A 15484-nucleotide genomic window follows, 5' to 3' on the forward strand; every position below is an offset into this window, starting at 1 on the left:
GGAGCGGACGTCACCAGCCGGGCTTCCCCACTCCTCCACGACTAGCGTGCCTACGGAAGGCCACTCGCGCCACAAACTGGACTGTTTTAATTTCTTTTATTTCATTTTCTTATTAGCTTAGGCTATTTTAGAGGACAATTTATACTTTTATCTACCTAATAAAATTGTTATATATTTTAAACCTATTCCTGTGATTCTTCTGTGTCCTGGGCATTTACTGAAGTCCAAAAGATTACTGAAAAAAGGCTTTTGGCTGACATCTAACTGGCGTTGTCGGCAGGATGCCCAGTGACACAGAAGAAACCCATGCTAGTCAAAATGCTGTTGGTGATAAAAGTAGGCTTAATGTATCTAATGCCCCAGCCTCACCCTTGTTCATGCCTTGGTTTTATAGTGCCCCATGGCTGCCAAAGTTCAACGGGGAGCGGCGGCGATTTGGGGAATGGCGGACCCAGGTGCAGGCTATGCTGCGCGCACAACCTCTCTCAGGTGATCAGCAAGCAGACTTTGTCTTCAGTGCCCTAGAAGGAGACGCCCGACGCGAAGTGGCCCTGTTAGATGAAACAAGACGCAACACCGGAAATAAAATATTGCACGCCTTAAAAGACCTAAATGGGGAAACCATCAACACTGCCCAAGCACGCTCTGCTTTCTTCAAGTGTCGTCAAGGCCAGAACGAGAAGGTGGGAGACTTCATCCTCCGGTTGCGAGAGTGCCATGCCAAATGGCGTGAATTCGATGACGTGGCTGCAGAAGCTGGAGAAGACGACGAGGCACTCTTAGACCAGTTTGTCCTGGGGTTGAAGACGGGCCCTGTCAGAACTGAATTGCAACGCCACCTACGTCGACAGCCACGACAGAGGTTCCAAGACCTGACGACAGAAGAGGAATTGGGACACGATGATGACTCAGAGGCCATAGCCAGCGCCGTGAGGGCAAGACCCACCCGCACTGCACACAGGGAGGACGAGGCAGCTGGTTGGCCCAGGAGAGAGACGGAAGAGACTACTGGCCGGGGCCGGAGGGGGACTGAGGAGACTCATGCCAGGCCCCAGAGAGAGGTGGAGGAGACAGCTGGGCGGCCTCGCAGAGAGATGGAAGAGTGGAAAGAGGAGCTGCGCCAAGAGCTGAAGAAAGAGTTGTTGGAGCAATTGCAAACCCTCGGCACACAGCTAGTAGAACAGTTGCAGGGACGACTGACCCCAACGAGCCAACCAAGGGACAGTTCCAGAGCACCATCACTATCATCTCCTTCAAACCCCCCTGCTCCAGCAAACCCCAGCCCTGCAAACCGATTTCAGTGGGACTCACAGGGCCGACCCATCTGCCTGGACTGTGGAGAGGCAGGCCACGTACAGAGGAACTGCCCCATGCGACGGCGACCAGCAAGGGGTTTTCACAACCCCCCACCGCAGAGGGCCGGCCGGTGGGGGTGGTGAAGGACTCCTCTGATTCTTCCCTACGGCCTGCTTTGATCGGCGACTGTCCGGGTGTAGAGGTGGAAGTCAACGGCCAAACCATACCTTGCCTTTTAGACACTGGCTCGCAAGTAACACTGAGCCAGAGTCTCTTTCATCAACATTTGGGAACTGTGGGCCTAGAATCTGGGGAGGGGTCTCGCTGGTTGACGTTGAAAGCTGCAAATGGACTCAAAATTCCCTACATTGGGTATGTTTTGTTAGACTTTAAAGTGGGTGGGGTGCAACTGCCTAACAAAGGGGTGTTTATTGTCAAGGATGAATGTTTTGGAGCAGAACGGGCTATCCTGGGGATGAATGTCATTACTGACTGCTGGAAAGAACTGATGCACGGCCTCCATCCTGGTGAGACCGCTTTCCGGTCCCAGCTGCCACCACGGGCCGAGCGAGAGTGGGGGAAGGCCTTTGCTGTTTGCCGACAGACCGGTATGGAGCCCACTCCCCAATATCAAGGTCATGTGCAACTTCCAAAAGCAGACACTGTAACCATCCCACCTGAGTCCGAAATGTTGGTGTGGGGGCGGACGAGTGAAAGTGCTCCATCCTCTGGTCGCACCCTGCTGGTGGAGCCGCTGCCCCAGCCTGAGGTTGAATGGAAAGTGGGCAGGGCTGTAGTGACTACTAGGGGTGGCTATGTACTGGTACGTTTATGCAACCCTCATCCTTACCCTCTTGATATTACCCCCAGGACCATCGACGCGGGGCTCCAGGAGGTGACAGCAGAGGACATCCAGGCTCACCAAGTGCTTCGCTTGCATGATGGAGGGACCGGTACCGTTGAAGTTGCTGTTAACAGTGTTGACTGCACCCAACTTAACTCTACCCTTCCTCCCCCTGCCCTAGGAGAGGAGCTATCCGCAGACCAACGGCAGCGGGCAGCTGCTTTGATGGACAAATGGGCTGAAGTTTTCGCCAGGCACGAAGAGGACTTTGGGCGCACCGGAGTCATCCAGCACCAAATCCCGACGGGGACCGCACCACCTAGCCGAGAACGGTACCGGCCAGTATCGCCCAGCCTGTACCCAGAGCTTCGCAGCTTGTTGAAGGGCATGCTGGAGAGTGGGGTGATACGGGAGAGCGCTAGCCCATGGGCAGCACCCATTGTCCTTGTGAAGAAGAAGGATGGCTCCTGGCGTTTCTGCGTGGATTACAGGAAACTGAACTCGGCAACCCATAAAGATGCGTATCCTCTACCCCGCATAGAAGAATCACTGACCTGCTTGCGGAAGGCTGCCTGGTACTCGACCTTGGATCTAGCCTGTGGATATTGGCAAGTCGAGATTGCCCCACCAGACCGAGAGAAGACTGCCTTCACAACACCGATAGGGTTGTATGAGTTTGATCGAATGCCGTTTGGACTTTGCAACGCTCCAGCCACATTCCAACGGCTTATGCAACGATGCCTGGGTGGAATGCTTCATGAGTCGCTACTTATTTATTTGGACGATGTTGTGGTCTACTCCCCCGACTTTGAGAGCCACCTGAACGACCTGGAACGTGTGTTCCAACGACTACAGGAGATGGGTCTGAAGCTGCAGCCAAAGAAGTGCAGTTTCTTCCAGAAGCAGGTGACTTACCTTGGTCACGTGGTGAGCCAGGAAGGGGCGGCAACGGATCCAGCCAAGACCGCAGTGGTGGAGCAGTAGGAGGTGCCGAAGACTATCCACCAGCTGCGGTCCTTCCTAGGATTCGCTAGCTACTACCGCCGGTTTGTTCAGGGTTTCGCGAAGATTGCGTCCCCCTTACACCGCCTCCTGCAGGGAGGTAAGAACGCCAGCAAGAACACCCCAGTGGTGTGGAATGCAGACTGCGAACGAGCCTTCCAACAGCTCAAGAGCTCTCTGGTGCGTGCGCCTGTGCTGGCATATGCAGATTTCCAGCTCCCCTTCCGTCTGTACACCGACGCTAGTCTGGAGGGGCTAGGGGCTGTCCTGTCCCAGATCCAAGATGGCCAGGAGCGAGTGATCGCATATGCAAGCCGCAGCCTACACCCCACCGAAAAGAACGACCAGAACTACAGCTCCTTTAAGCTGGAGCTCCTAGCCTTGAAGTGGGCCGTCACGGAAAAATTTAAGGACTACCTCTGGGGTGCTACTGTTGAGGCGTTTACGGATAACAATCCTCTTGTCCACTTGCACTCGGCCCGGCTTGGTGCTGTAGAGCAGCGGTGGGTCTCCCAGTTGGCCAACTACAACTACACCCTCAAGTATCGGCCTGGAAGGGTCAACCAGAATGCTGATGTCCTGTCCCGTTTGCCAGGGGAACAGACAGCTGCCGTGGGAATCCTTGAAGCTGATGGTAGAGCTCAGACAGAAGAGGACGATTGGACGGAACGGCAAGATCCAGACCTTGGTCGATAGGCAGACTTCATTGAAAGGGGGGCACCCCCAACAGGTGCGGAGCAAAGTGACCTCAGCACAGCCCTACAAAGCTGGTTACGAGAGTGGTCCAAGCTGGAGGACAGGAATGGCGTGTTGGTCCGGAAAAGAGTCCCTCAAGAAACTGGCGAACCCAGCCAGCAGATCCTGGTGCCACGACAGGAGGCCCAAACCCTGTGGGAAGAATACCATCGTCAGGCAGGCCACGCCAACCCGGATAAGACCACAGCTCTCTTACGCCAACGCTACTTCTGGCCAGGTATGGCCAAAGACGGAGTGGACTGGGATCGAGCCTGCCCCCAATGCATCACCAACAAACCAGGACCTGAGGTAAAGGCACCTCTGGTGCCTATAAAGACAACATACCCTTTTCAGATTGTAGGCATAGACTACTTGTCGCTAGGACAACCAGAAGATGGTCCTTCCTACATTCTAGTCATGACTGACCTGTTTTCAAAGTATGCCCTAGCAGTCCCTACTAAGGACCAGTCAGCCACCACAACTGCACGGGCCGTGTGGTCCCATCTGTTTCAAGTTTTTAGCTGCCCTGAACAGATCCTCTCAGATCGTGGCAGTGCCTTTGAGTCTGCTTTGTTCGCAGAATTATGCAAGCTGTATGGATGCCGGCGGATTCGGACGACGCCCTACCACCCCCAAGGCAATGGGGCCTGCGAATGCTTCAACCAAACGCTCTTGGGCTTGCTGGGGACCCTTCTTGAAGAGGAAAAGGCACAGTGGCAGGCCAAGTTGCCCGCCTTGCTCCAGGTCTACAACAATACAGCTCACAGAACAACTGGCTTGACCCCTCAGTTCCTGGTTTTCGGTCGCCATGCCCGCTTGCCAGTAGATTGGATCCACGGAGTGACCCTGCAGGGAGAGGCCCACATCAGCAATGGCTGGGTTCGTCACCAGCACCAGGTCTTGCAGAGAGCCTACCAGCTGGCTGAGAGGCATACCCAGGAACAGCAAGGAAGAGACAAGAAGAGGTATGATAGACAGACCAGAGCAACTGATCTTCTCCCAGGTGAGCGTGTTTTGCTTAGACACTTCCGCCGAAGGGCACAGGGCAAACAGGCAACCCGCTGGTTCCCTACACCATTCTCAGTGGTAGAGAAGATTCACCCAGACAGACCAGTGTATGTCATCCAGCCAGAGGGAAGAGAGGGCCCCACGAGAACTGCCCACCGCAATAATCTGCGACTATGCCCTGTAACCTTCCCTCAGGAACCTACCCAGTCAGCTGAACCATCGCCCCCAGACCAGGACCGGGATGTGGACCATGGCCTACCAGGCCCAGGGAGGGCCTACTGGCCCCGGACCTTCTATGCTCGAAGGAATGCACCGTCAAGGCCCCCAAGAACTGGCGCAGGACGACCCTCCACCCAGACGGATGGTCCTGAGCAAGGTCCGCCAGTGAGCAGTGTGCCTGGGTCGCCTACCCCCCCAGTCCCGCCTGCTCCTCAAGGTAATGGGGACCAGTTGCCCCTGCGGCGTTCTTCACGCTCGACCCAAGGTAAAAAACCAGTACGATTCTGTCCGTGATAGTCGGGTCGACTATACTCAAGGCGGGGGGGAATTGTCAGCCTGCTGGAGGTGGGGTATTTTGTTTGCTGGTTTATTCACTGTTTGCTGTGTTTTTATATACTGGTTGCTGTGTTACTGTTTGCTGTGTGATGAGTGCACCGTATGTTCTGAATTGACTGCCACCCACATACCGTCTCCTCTGCGGCTCACTAATGACTCGATTGCCAACACCTGATCTGCTACACAGACAATTAGGACTCCACCTATCCAGTTGCTTGAACATTGAGAGGGTTTGGTGTAAAAAGGGATGTTTGCAGACTTACTACGGAAAAAAAAGGCAGCGGGGATCGGACGGCGGAGGCGAGCCGACTCTGGTAGACCTGGAGAGCAGGACGAGACCGGACGAAACTAAACGAAACGAGCCAAACCAGAAGGAGCGAGCCCGAAGGACCGTGGCCTGCACCAGTGGTACAACGCGGCTGACACGGCTGACTTCCAACTGGAGCCTTGACCAGACCTGGAGGACCCGACGCCGACCTGTCTTCCATACAACGCTCGCTAACAACCACAAAAAGGGACGTAAGACACCTCCTTTATTGTTGCCTCTGTTATCGTGGTTGCACTGTATGCTGGCTCCGGGCTGACGCTTGCTTCTGTTGTCCGAGGTTGGGCCGCTTCCTGGACGAGCCACTGACGTCATCAGGGATTACCTCAGCCTTCGGCCGGCGGAGCGGACGTCACCAGCCGGGCTTCCCCACTCCTCCACGACTAGCGTGCCTACGGAAGGCCACTCGCGCCACAAACTGGACTGTTTTAATTTCTTTTATTTCATTTTCTTATTAGCTTAGGCTATTTTAGAGGACAATTTATACTTTTATCTACCTAATAAAATTGTTATATATTTTAAACCTATTCCTGTGATTCTTCTGTGTCCTGGGCATTTACTGAAGTCCAAAAGATTACTGAAAAAAGGCTTTTGGCTGACACTTTCTCCCACCTCTGGTGCTCAGATCCTGTAGCCCAGTGGGGGTGTGATGTGAGGGTGCAGGGTGAGGGGCTTCATCTGCGGCTTTAGAGTGAGTGACAACAAATATCTGTTTCACATATAAGGCATATATAACCTGGGATATCATCCTTTTATGACATGCAGACTTTAGGTTTTTGTTTGGTTCAAGGACCTTGTTTGAGCTGTGAGCTAATTCTTTCCCTTTACTTACCCCAGTGAGAAGAAGACTTTGCATGTTCATCCCATCTGTTTTCTCTCCCCTCAGCTGTCTGCCTGCTAACTATCGCTTCTCGCAACATCAGACAAGGCTGTTTATAACTCCACATCTAAGACAGATAAATGCCATAAAAAATCCAAACTAATCATGGAGGAAAGTGTTGTATGTAAAACTGAGTAGTCACTCCTAATTTCTTTGGCCGTCTTGCATGTACTGCTCTTTATTTTCAGTTATGCTGAGGTCAGGTGACAGCGGTGGTCCATGAGAAAAGCTTGTGCATAACAATAATGACAATCTATAAGACATTGTTGATTCTAATATTTAAAGTAATGTATCTATTATGATCTAACGGCTTTCTAAATTGAATATGATTTTATCTTCTCAGATTGAATGATTTCCAACAATTGTAGGCTGAAAGATATAAAAGAATGAACAAAACAAAAGACTTAAGAAATAAGTACAAAGTAAAATAACCGATGACTGTTACGATTCGTGGGTTGCGAGGCATGGAAGGACACGAATGCGGACTTTCGAAAAACACAAGACTTGATTAATTAGTCAAAAACAAGGTTAAAGCAAAACGTTGCTGAGCCGGATAACAAGACTAAACTGTGGTAAAACAAAACATGTCCACGGAAAAACAAAAGACTTGACTTAACTCAACTTGGCTTGGCTTTGCTCGGCGTGGCGTGAAGGCCGTGAAAGTGATACTCCGGAGTAGATTCAACCTGGGGTCATTTGAACCGTGACATCCAGCCAAGTAGCCCACCCGCAGTTTTTTCGATATTGACTGAATATCAGCTGAGTTACTGAGTTATCCCGAATAGCTTCGTACAAGGGTTAATGGATCCTGGTCCGTATCTCCAAAATTACCACACTAAAATCACATGCCATGACACCAAACTTCTACAGGAGTACAAATATGGTCTGTACTCACCAAACGATGCATTTGGAAGTTTGAAAATAGTCCAGGAGTTTATTATTATCAACACAAGCCTGATAGCTTCTCTGCAGCTAAAGCTGCGTCGACGTCACTTCAGAGAGCTGGGAGCTTCAAAATAAGATGAGGGTTGATCTACTACTGTAGACAACAAAGCAAGGCTGCTCAGTTTCTCCATTGATAAAATAACTTCACAACTCTACAACATAAAAATTCATAAAAAAACATGTAGAATATAGCATATACTTTGTTGTCTACAGTAGTAGATCAACCCTCATCTTACTTTGAAGCTCCCAGCTCTCTGAAGTGACGTCGACGCAGCTTTAGCTGCAGAGAAGCTATCAGGCTTGTGTTGATAATAATAAACTCCTGGACTATTTTCAAACTTCCAAATGCATCGTTTGGTGAGTACAGACCATATTTGTACTACTGTAGAAGTTTGGTGTCATGGCATGTGATTTTAGTGTGGTAATTTTGGAGATACGGACCAGGATCCATTAACCCTTGTACGAAGCTATTCGGGATAACTCAGTAACTCAGCTGATGTTCAGCCAATATCGAAAAAACTGCGGGTGGGCTACTTGGCTGGATATCACGGTTCAAATGACCCCAGGTTGAATCTACTCCGGAGTATCACTTGAAGGCCGTGAAGGCGGTGAACGGTGAAGGTGCAAGGATCTCCCAATGACTATGAGAAACCAAAGAGACTAAATACTGTGGGAAGTGATGAGTAAATGGATGCAGCAAGAAGAATGGACAGGCGAAGTGAATGAACTAATGACCTGAACATGGGGACTGAGAAAACAGAAACTGTGGGGAAAACAATGGCAAAACTAAATACAAGACCTGAACTAAGAAAACTAAGGCATGAAATAAACTAAAACATGATAAAACACAAAACTAAGAACTCAAAAAAAATGGGGAAAACCCCATAGACATGACAATGACAGCTTTGCCTGTTGTTCAAACTGTCTGTGAGCTGAAAACATGGGAACATGTTATAAACTTTGTCTACCTGTCAACAACTCCAGGTATCCTACTCTTGACCAATATACATTTTTCTTCAATAAATAAAAATTATAAAAGTAACAGCGTTCTGGAAGATCCTACAATCAGCAGATGAATTAGTGACAGGTGAGGGTGCCTGGATTGGATATAAAAGGAGCATTCTCCAAAGATTCAAACTTTACAGGCCTGGATAAGTTGTAGCTTCCCACTCTGTGCCAAACTCCGTCAGAGAAGAATAAATAAGTAAAATATTTTTCAATTCAAGGCTTCAAAGAATTGATTAGTTTTATGGTTTAGGGTGCTTTATGGGATTCAGGGAGTGTGGACGAACCTTAGAGAGTCAAGGTCAAAGACAGAAAATTCTGGTGACTGCACGTAATCTTAGAGCCCTCAGAGAGCACTGCGTGACAAAATATCTTACCATCGTAATTACTATAACCACAAGGGCTCAGGAATACCTTGAAAAGCCATTTTCACTAAACACGGTGCAACACTGCAACCAAGACACGTGACCTGAAACTGTATTACTCAAGGAGGAAGACAAATATCAAATATTCATAAATGCTGTGAGAAGGAACTCATCTAACATGACCAGAACAACACCTGAAACGTTAATATGGTTAAATAAGTGCACTTTTCAATTGCTTTTTAAGAAAAGAAAAAAAGTTGTATGGCTCTACATGCCAAAGATGAGAAAGATCCAGAGTGTTTTCAACAAAAAGTACAAAAGCCAGACAATGGCATGCTGGTGCATCAGTGTCCATGGCTTTAATGACCTATCATGTGTGTAGGTAGCAATTGTTGCATTTTGGAGTTCTGAGGAGACATATGATGCCATCAAAGGACCATCTTTTCCTTGGTGGTAAGTGGTTATTTCAGCAGGACAGTCTCTGTGATCGCATGACTTCCAACAGCGTGGCTTCAGCGTGGCTTCAGGCGAAGTGAATGAACTAATGACCTGAACATGGGGACTGAGAAAACAGAAACTGTGGGGAAAACAATGGCAAAACTAAATACAAGACCTGAACTAAGAAAACTAAGGCATGAAATAAACTAAAACATGATAAAACACAAAACTAAGAACTCAAAAAAATGGGGAAAACCCCATAGACATGACAATGACAGCTTTGCCTGTTGTTCAAACTGTCTGTGAGCTGAAAACATGGGAACATGTTATAAACTTTGTCTACCTGTCAACAACTCCAGGTATCCTACTCTTGACCAATATACATTTTTCTTCAATAAATAAAAAATATAAAAGTAACAGCGTTCTGGAAGATCCTACAATCAGCAGATGAATTAGTGACAGGTGAGGGTGCCTGGATTGGATATAAAAGGAGCATTCTCCAAAGATTCAAACTTTACAGGCCTGGATAAGTTGTAGCTTCCTACTCTGTGCCAAACTCAGTCAGAGAAGAATAAATAAGTTCCGAAAATATTTTTCAATTCAAGGCTTCAAAGAATTGATTGTTTTTTTTTTTTTTTTTTTTGTGAATATGTTTTATTGATTTATCTGGAAATTTTTACCCACAAGAATACAGCACATGCACATGTTCTATCCATTTACAGTCATTTCTAAAACACAGGGTACAATGTTCATCAGTTACATTGGAGTTCACCCTGTCCTTCATACCCCACCTTCCCACCCCCACCCCCCACCCATAGGGCTACAGGTTCCTAAATACACTCAATTTACTTAAGCAACCAAATGAAAACTAGAAAAATAAAAGAAGACAACCAGGAGGGGAAAAAAAGGGAAATAAATACATAGAAACTTGAAATAATAGAAGGGGGGAAATTCCACCAATGCAAAAGGTCATGTATATGTTCAAGTCTACTCATTATCAAGGGGTTCTTGTAATGAGTCATAATAATCAAGAAAGGGCCTCCATACCTTGAGAAATGATTGGGAAGATCCTTTAAGTGTGTACTTGATTTTTTCTAACTTTAAGAAGTACATGGTATCTTTGACCCAGTGAGAAAAGGATGGAGGTGTGTGTTGCTTCCATTTGAAAAGAATCAAGCGTCTTGCAAGGAGTGTAGTGAAAGCTATGACAACACAAGCTTTAGTCGGTAGGGCAGCTCTAGATTCCTCAGATGTTACACCAAAGAGGGCACAAATCGGGTCGGGATCTAATCGGGTTCCAAACATCTCACTGAGGGCTTTAAAAATACTTGTCCAAAAGGTAGAAAGGTTCGGACATAGCCAGAACATGTGCATTAAATCTGCAGGTTGACCCCTACATCGAGGGCATAATGAGTCAAGGTTCGGATAAATCCTTGCCAACCTAGCCCTGGTAAAGTGAACTCTGAGTACGACTTTCAGTTGGATTAGGCCGTGTTTAGCAGATGTAGATGATGTATGTATCAGATTTAAGACGGACTTCCACTGATCATCTCTGAAAACTACTCCAAGGTCAGAATCCCAGACCTTCCTTAGGTTTTCCGTCGAGTGTGGGTCAATTTTCTGAATGAGGTCATAGATCTGGGCGATCAGTCCTCTACTGTCTGATTTCAGTCCTAGAATACAGTCTGTATGGGATTTTATGGGTTTATTTGGAAATGAGTGGAACATCTTTTGTACGAAGCTTCTAACCTGTAAATAACGGAAGAAATCGTTTTTAGGTAGATTGTAGGCTTGGGATATTTGCGAAAAAGATGCAAATGTATCCTCTATGTATAAGTTACAGATTGATTTGATCCCTTTATCGAAAAATTGGATAAATGTAGGGTCTGTATAAGAGGGAGTAAACATGTGGTTCAACTTAATAGGGGAGAGGATAGAAGGGCCTAGAGGATAGAAAATGTTGTATAAATTGAGCCCAAATTTTTATAGAATGGTTAACTATTGTATTTGAAGTCAAATTATTACAGATGAGGGGCAAGGCTGCGCAAATTACTGAACCTAAGTGATATCGGTATGATGAGAGTTCCAATTGCACCCAGTCCACCCTTCCTGTGATTGGTTCATCTTCAATCCAGTAGATTAATTTTTGAAAGTTGCATGCCCAATAATAAAAAAGGAAATTTGGTAATGCTAGCCCTCTTGAGTGTTTTGGTCTTTGGAGGTGGATCTTGCTGATACGACTGGGTTTACTACCCCATATGAAAGAGATAATGATTTTATCAAGCGTTTTAAAGAAAGATTTTTTGATCAAAATCGGGATGTTTTGGAAGAGATATAGAATTTTAGGCAATACTATCATTTTGATAAGGTTAACACATCCAGCTATTGATAGTGGTAGAGAGGTCCATCTATTCATGTCCTGTTTACAACTGTTAAGGAGAGCAGTGAAATTCTTTGTAAAAGTAGTAGATAAAGTGCGGGTAATCTCAATTCCCAAGTATTTAAAGCCATTTTTGGTAATTTTAAAGGGGGGAGGGCTAGAGAGAGGAGCATCTGTTTCAGCTATTAAGGAAAACATTTCACTCTTTTGCAAATTCAACTTGTATCCTGAGAATCTTCGAAATTGTTTCAGAATGTTTAGAATGGAGGGAAGTGATGAGGGTGGTTCAGAGACGTATAGAAGTAAGTCATCGGCGTATAAAGATACTTTGAATTCTAAGCCGTCCCGCTGTATGCCTTTGAAACTCCTGCAGAGTCGCAGTGCTATTGCTAGAGGTTCAATTGAAATTGCAAAAAGGAGGTGGGACAGAGGACACCCCTGTCTTGTCCCCCTTCCAAGAGGAAAATAAGCAGAATGTATATTATTAGTAATTACCGATGCTAGAGGGGAGGAATAAAGCAATTTGACCCAAGCGACGAACTCTTCTTTAAAACCAAATCTGCGAAGGGTGAAAAATAAGTGGTTCCATTGATCCGGCTCTTTATGGCTCGTTCCTTTCAAAGAGCCGTTCAAAAAACTGTCTCGTTTGGCTCTTTTTTTTTTTTTTTTTTTAAGTATTTTAGGCTTATAATCAATTTCCGCCATGTCCGCTCGTATGGTTACTCAAAAGATTTTCTTAGTCTTATTTGACCGTCTCTGGTTACTCCACAAACGCAAAGTCCTGCACACATTTGGGAATGCGGCAGAAATCATACATAAGATGCATAAGTTACATTTAGCTTTGGTATCCCCCTCAGCTGAAAAGTGGTCCCAATATTGCTCCTCTTTCTCTGGCTCATTTGGAAACAAATTTGGCTGCTTCCCTTTCTGTCCCTTTCTGCGAGCAATGAGTAACTGACTGTCTGACTAGATTCCTATATTACTTTTCCCTCACGTTCTATGTGTGCGCTGTCGGCGTGGCGCCGCTGAGGCGCTTATTTTCGCGCCACGAAGGCCTCCCCCCATACAGAAGTGTCAGTGCTCACTCAGACACTCACTGCTCATGTGAAGGGCACGTGCAAGCTCCCTGCGCCCTACCCCCCCATACTCGTAGTTGTTCTATGTGGGGGGAATCCGCAACTAGATGTCCCCTGGGTGCTGCATTCATATCAAAGAGCCGTTCAAAAGAACCGGCTCGTTCGGGAACGTCACAACACTAGTAATTGGCAAGAATGGACAAAGTCTCCTCTTGCAAAAAAATAACATATACAATAACAATAATTAATTTTTGTTTGATACAGAATAAAAATGTTTCAATTATATAAATTCTGATGTTGCGACAGAAGATGCTGTACAGAGTAAAAGAAAAACCTAAAAGAATGCAATTGTGGAAATAAAGAATTTGCAATTTATAAACAGTAAACAGTAATAAAATAAATCAGTATGATCAGTTCCCAGATGAATACAAGCAGTAATTAAAAGGAAGGATGATGTAACACCATGGTAAACATGCAACAAATTTCAGATTTCGTTCCTATTTTTTTTCAAAACGATGAAGCCAGTCATTGATATCATTTTTTGGGACTTTTGTCGGTTAAATAAAAGTTTAAATGGATTAACAAATGACATATTTAAATTTGAATTGCATTTTCCCAACTGTTTTCTTAAAAAGCATCATGGTAATATCATGTTTGTAATAATGATAAAATAAGTGTACTGGTAGTGTTTAACTATTTTGTGGGAATAATCGAAGGAAAGTTGAATGTATCCAAATAATACAGAATAAATTCCTGAAATTGTAAATATACAGAATCACTTGTACATAAAATGTTTTCGGTTGAAGACACTATTATGTGTTTAGTTCATCAACACCCTGCCAGTAAAGCTATGTTTGTCTTTTTAGTGAACAAAGACAACAAGCCATATTTAAAAAGTAGGTTTGTCTGTGGAATCCTCCCATCAGAGGTTTATTCTAAAGCTTGTAGAGTGGACCCCAACCCATAATCCTCTTGCAGACACACCTGCACAGGAGAGTATAAAGACCCTGGACTCACTGAGTCAGACATCAAACTTCAAGGATTCTCTCCAGAGAAGCTCCACACTGACCCTGAAGATGACTCCCTCTGCCGGCCTGCTGCTGCTGCTCCTGCTCGGCCTCTCCAAGGCTCAACCTCTCAAGGAAGAAATTGGCCAGGAAGAAATAACCCAAGAAGAAGCCCAAGACGAAGACCAAGAAGAAGCCCAAGACGATGTCGACATCACCACCAGGATTCTGACAACCAATAACGGCACTGACGGGTTCCTGTGGGAAGGAGACCTGGTGGCTCCAACCACACGAAATGCCATGAAATGCTGGTCCAACAGCTGCCTGTGGACAAAAGCCTCCAACGGCAAGGTGATGATCCCCTATGTGGTGAGCCCTCAGTTCCCCAGCCACGAGAAGCAGAAGATCGAGAATGCCATGAAGGGCTTTGAAGGCCGTACCTGCATCAAATTCATCCCTCGTACGAGAGAGAACGACTTCATCACCATTGAGAACAAACAAGGATGTTACTCTGCTTTGGGCAGACAGGGAGGCACACAGGAGCTCTCTCTGAACAGGGGAGGCTGCATGTATGGCGGAATCATCCAGCACGAGCTCATCCACGCTCTGGGCTTCCAGCACGAGCAGACCAGGAGCGACCGCGACAACTACGTCAGGATCAACTGGGGGAACATCATCCAGGAAAGTGCCTACAACTTCCAAAAGCATGACACCAACAATCTGAACACCCCCTACGACTACTCCTCTATCATGCATTATGGAAAAACGGCCTTCTCCATTGGGAACGGAAAGGAGACCATCACCCCCATCCCCAACCCCAACGTCCCCATCGGCCAAAGGGAAAGTATGTCCAACTGGGACATCAAAAGGATCAACCTGCTCTACAGTTGCTAACAACAATGTTGGAATCAGATAAAAATATCAGAATCGAATGATATTACTTCAGATGCTCAGACAACAGAAGATATGACCCCTCTGGCCTAAAATATCTAAAATAAAGATGATGCAAAACTGACAGCTGTCTGGTTATTCTTCTCTATTTATGTGTTTACCAGGAAAAACTGTACTTCAACTAAGTTCCCTCCAATAGACAGTTTGATTAGAAATAGACCTCAAGCTCATACTATATCTCTCTGAAAAAAGGGCTACACTACTGAATCAAGAAAGGTCTCTTGGTGATAAGCATGGCTGTGAATCTGATTCCTTTTTTTTAAGATGTCAGAACATCATCTGAAGATGTTGCTGCTACTGTTTCACTGTATGACCGTCCTACAAGCAGATTGGGTTTTATCATCACTCCTCTCCCGATTCATCTCTAAATGACCTCCTCACTTGGAAAGATCACTTTAATTTTTCAGTGACACAGATGTAATGATGAGCCATGAAAGGTGCAAACTGGTGTTCACCAAGTGTCTGATTATCTAACCTCCCAGGAACTCTACTCCTTTGAGACTGTAGTTATATTTTTCACATTTTTTAGAGAAAAGTTGAGAAATGAAATGAAAAAAGTTTTGGTAAATAAAGGTTTACTCCTTTTAATACCGAGCAAAGTATGTATCTGATACCAGCCAAGAACATTCGAACGATCCCTTAAACATTAACACGGTCATATAAAGACTGCCT

At 46.1% G+C, this 15484-nt stretch overlaps 1 protein-coding gene across 2 annotated transcripts; it reads left to right on the forward strand.

Moving 5' to 3' along the window:
* Window positions 1-13930: 13930 nt before the first annotated feature.
* LOC142401011 (high choriolytic enzyme 1-like) lies at window positions 13931-14755 on the forward strand. Of its 2 annotated transcripts, XM_075486243.1 has the most exons (2): window positions 13931-14006; window positions 14052-14755. In XM_075486243.1, the coding sequence occupies exons 1-2, from the start codon at window positions 13931-13933 to the stop codon at window positions 14753-14755; spliced, it is 780 nt and encodes a 259-aa protein (XP_075342358.1). The 2 variants fall into 2 exon arrangements, with proteins under 2 accessions (XP_075342358.1, XP_075342357.1); XM_075486242.1 differs by having other exon boundaries at window positions 13931-14755.
* The last annotated feature ends 729 nt before the right edge of the window (window positions 14756-15484 follow it).

The sequence above is a fragment of the Odontesthes bonariensis genome, chromosome 15, assembly GCF_027942865.1.
Source record: "Odontesthes bonariensis isolate fOdoBon6 chromosome 15, fOdoBon6.hap1, whole genome shotgun sequence".
Classification (NCBI taxonomy): domain Eukaryota; kingdom Metazoa; phylum Chordata; class Actinopteri; order Atheriniformes; family Atherinopsidae; genus Odontesthes; species Odontesthes bonariensis.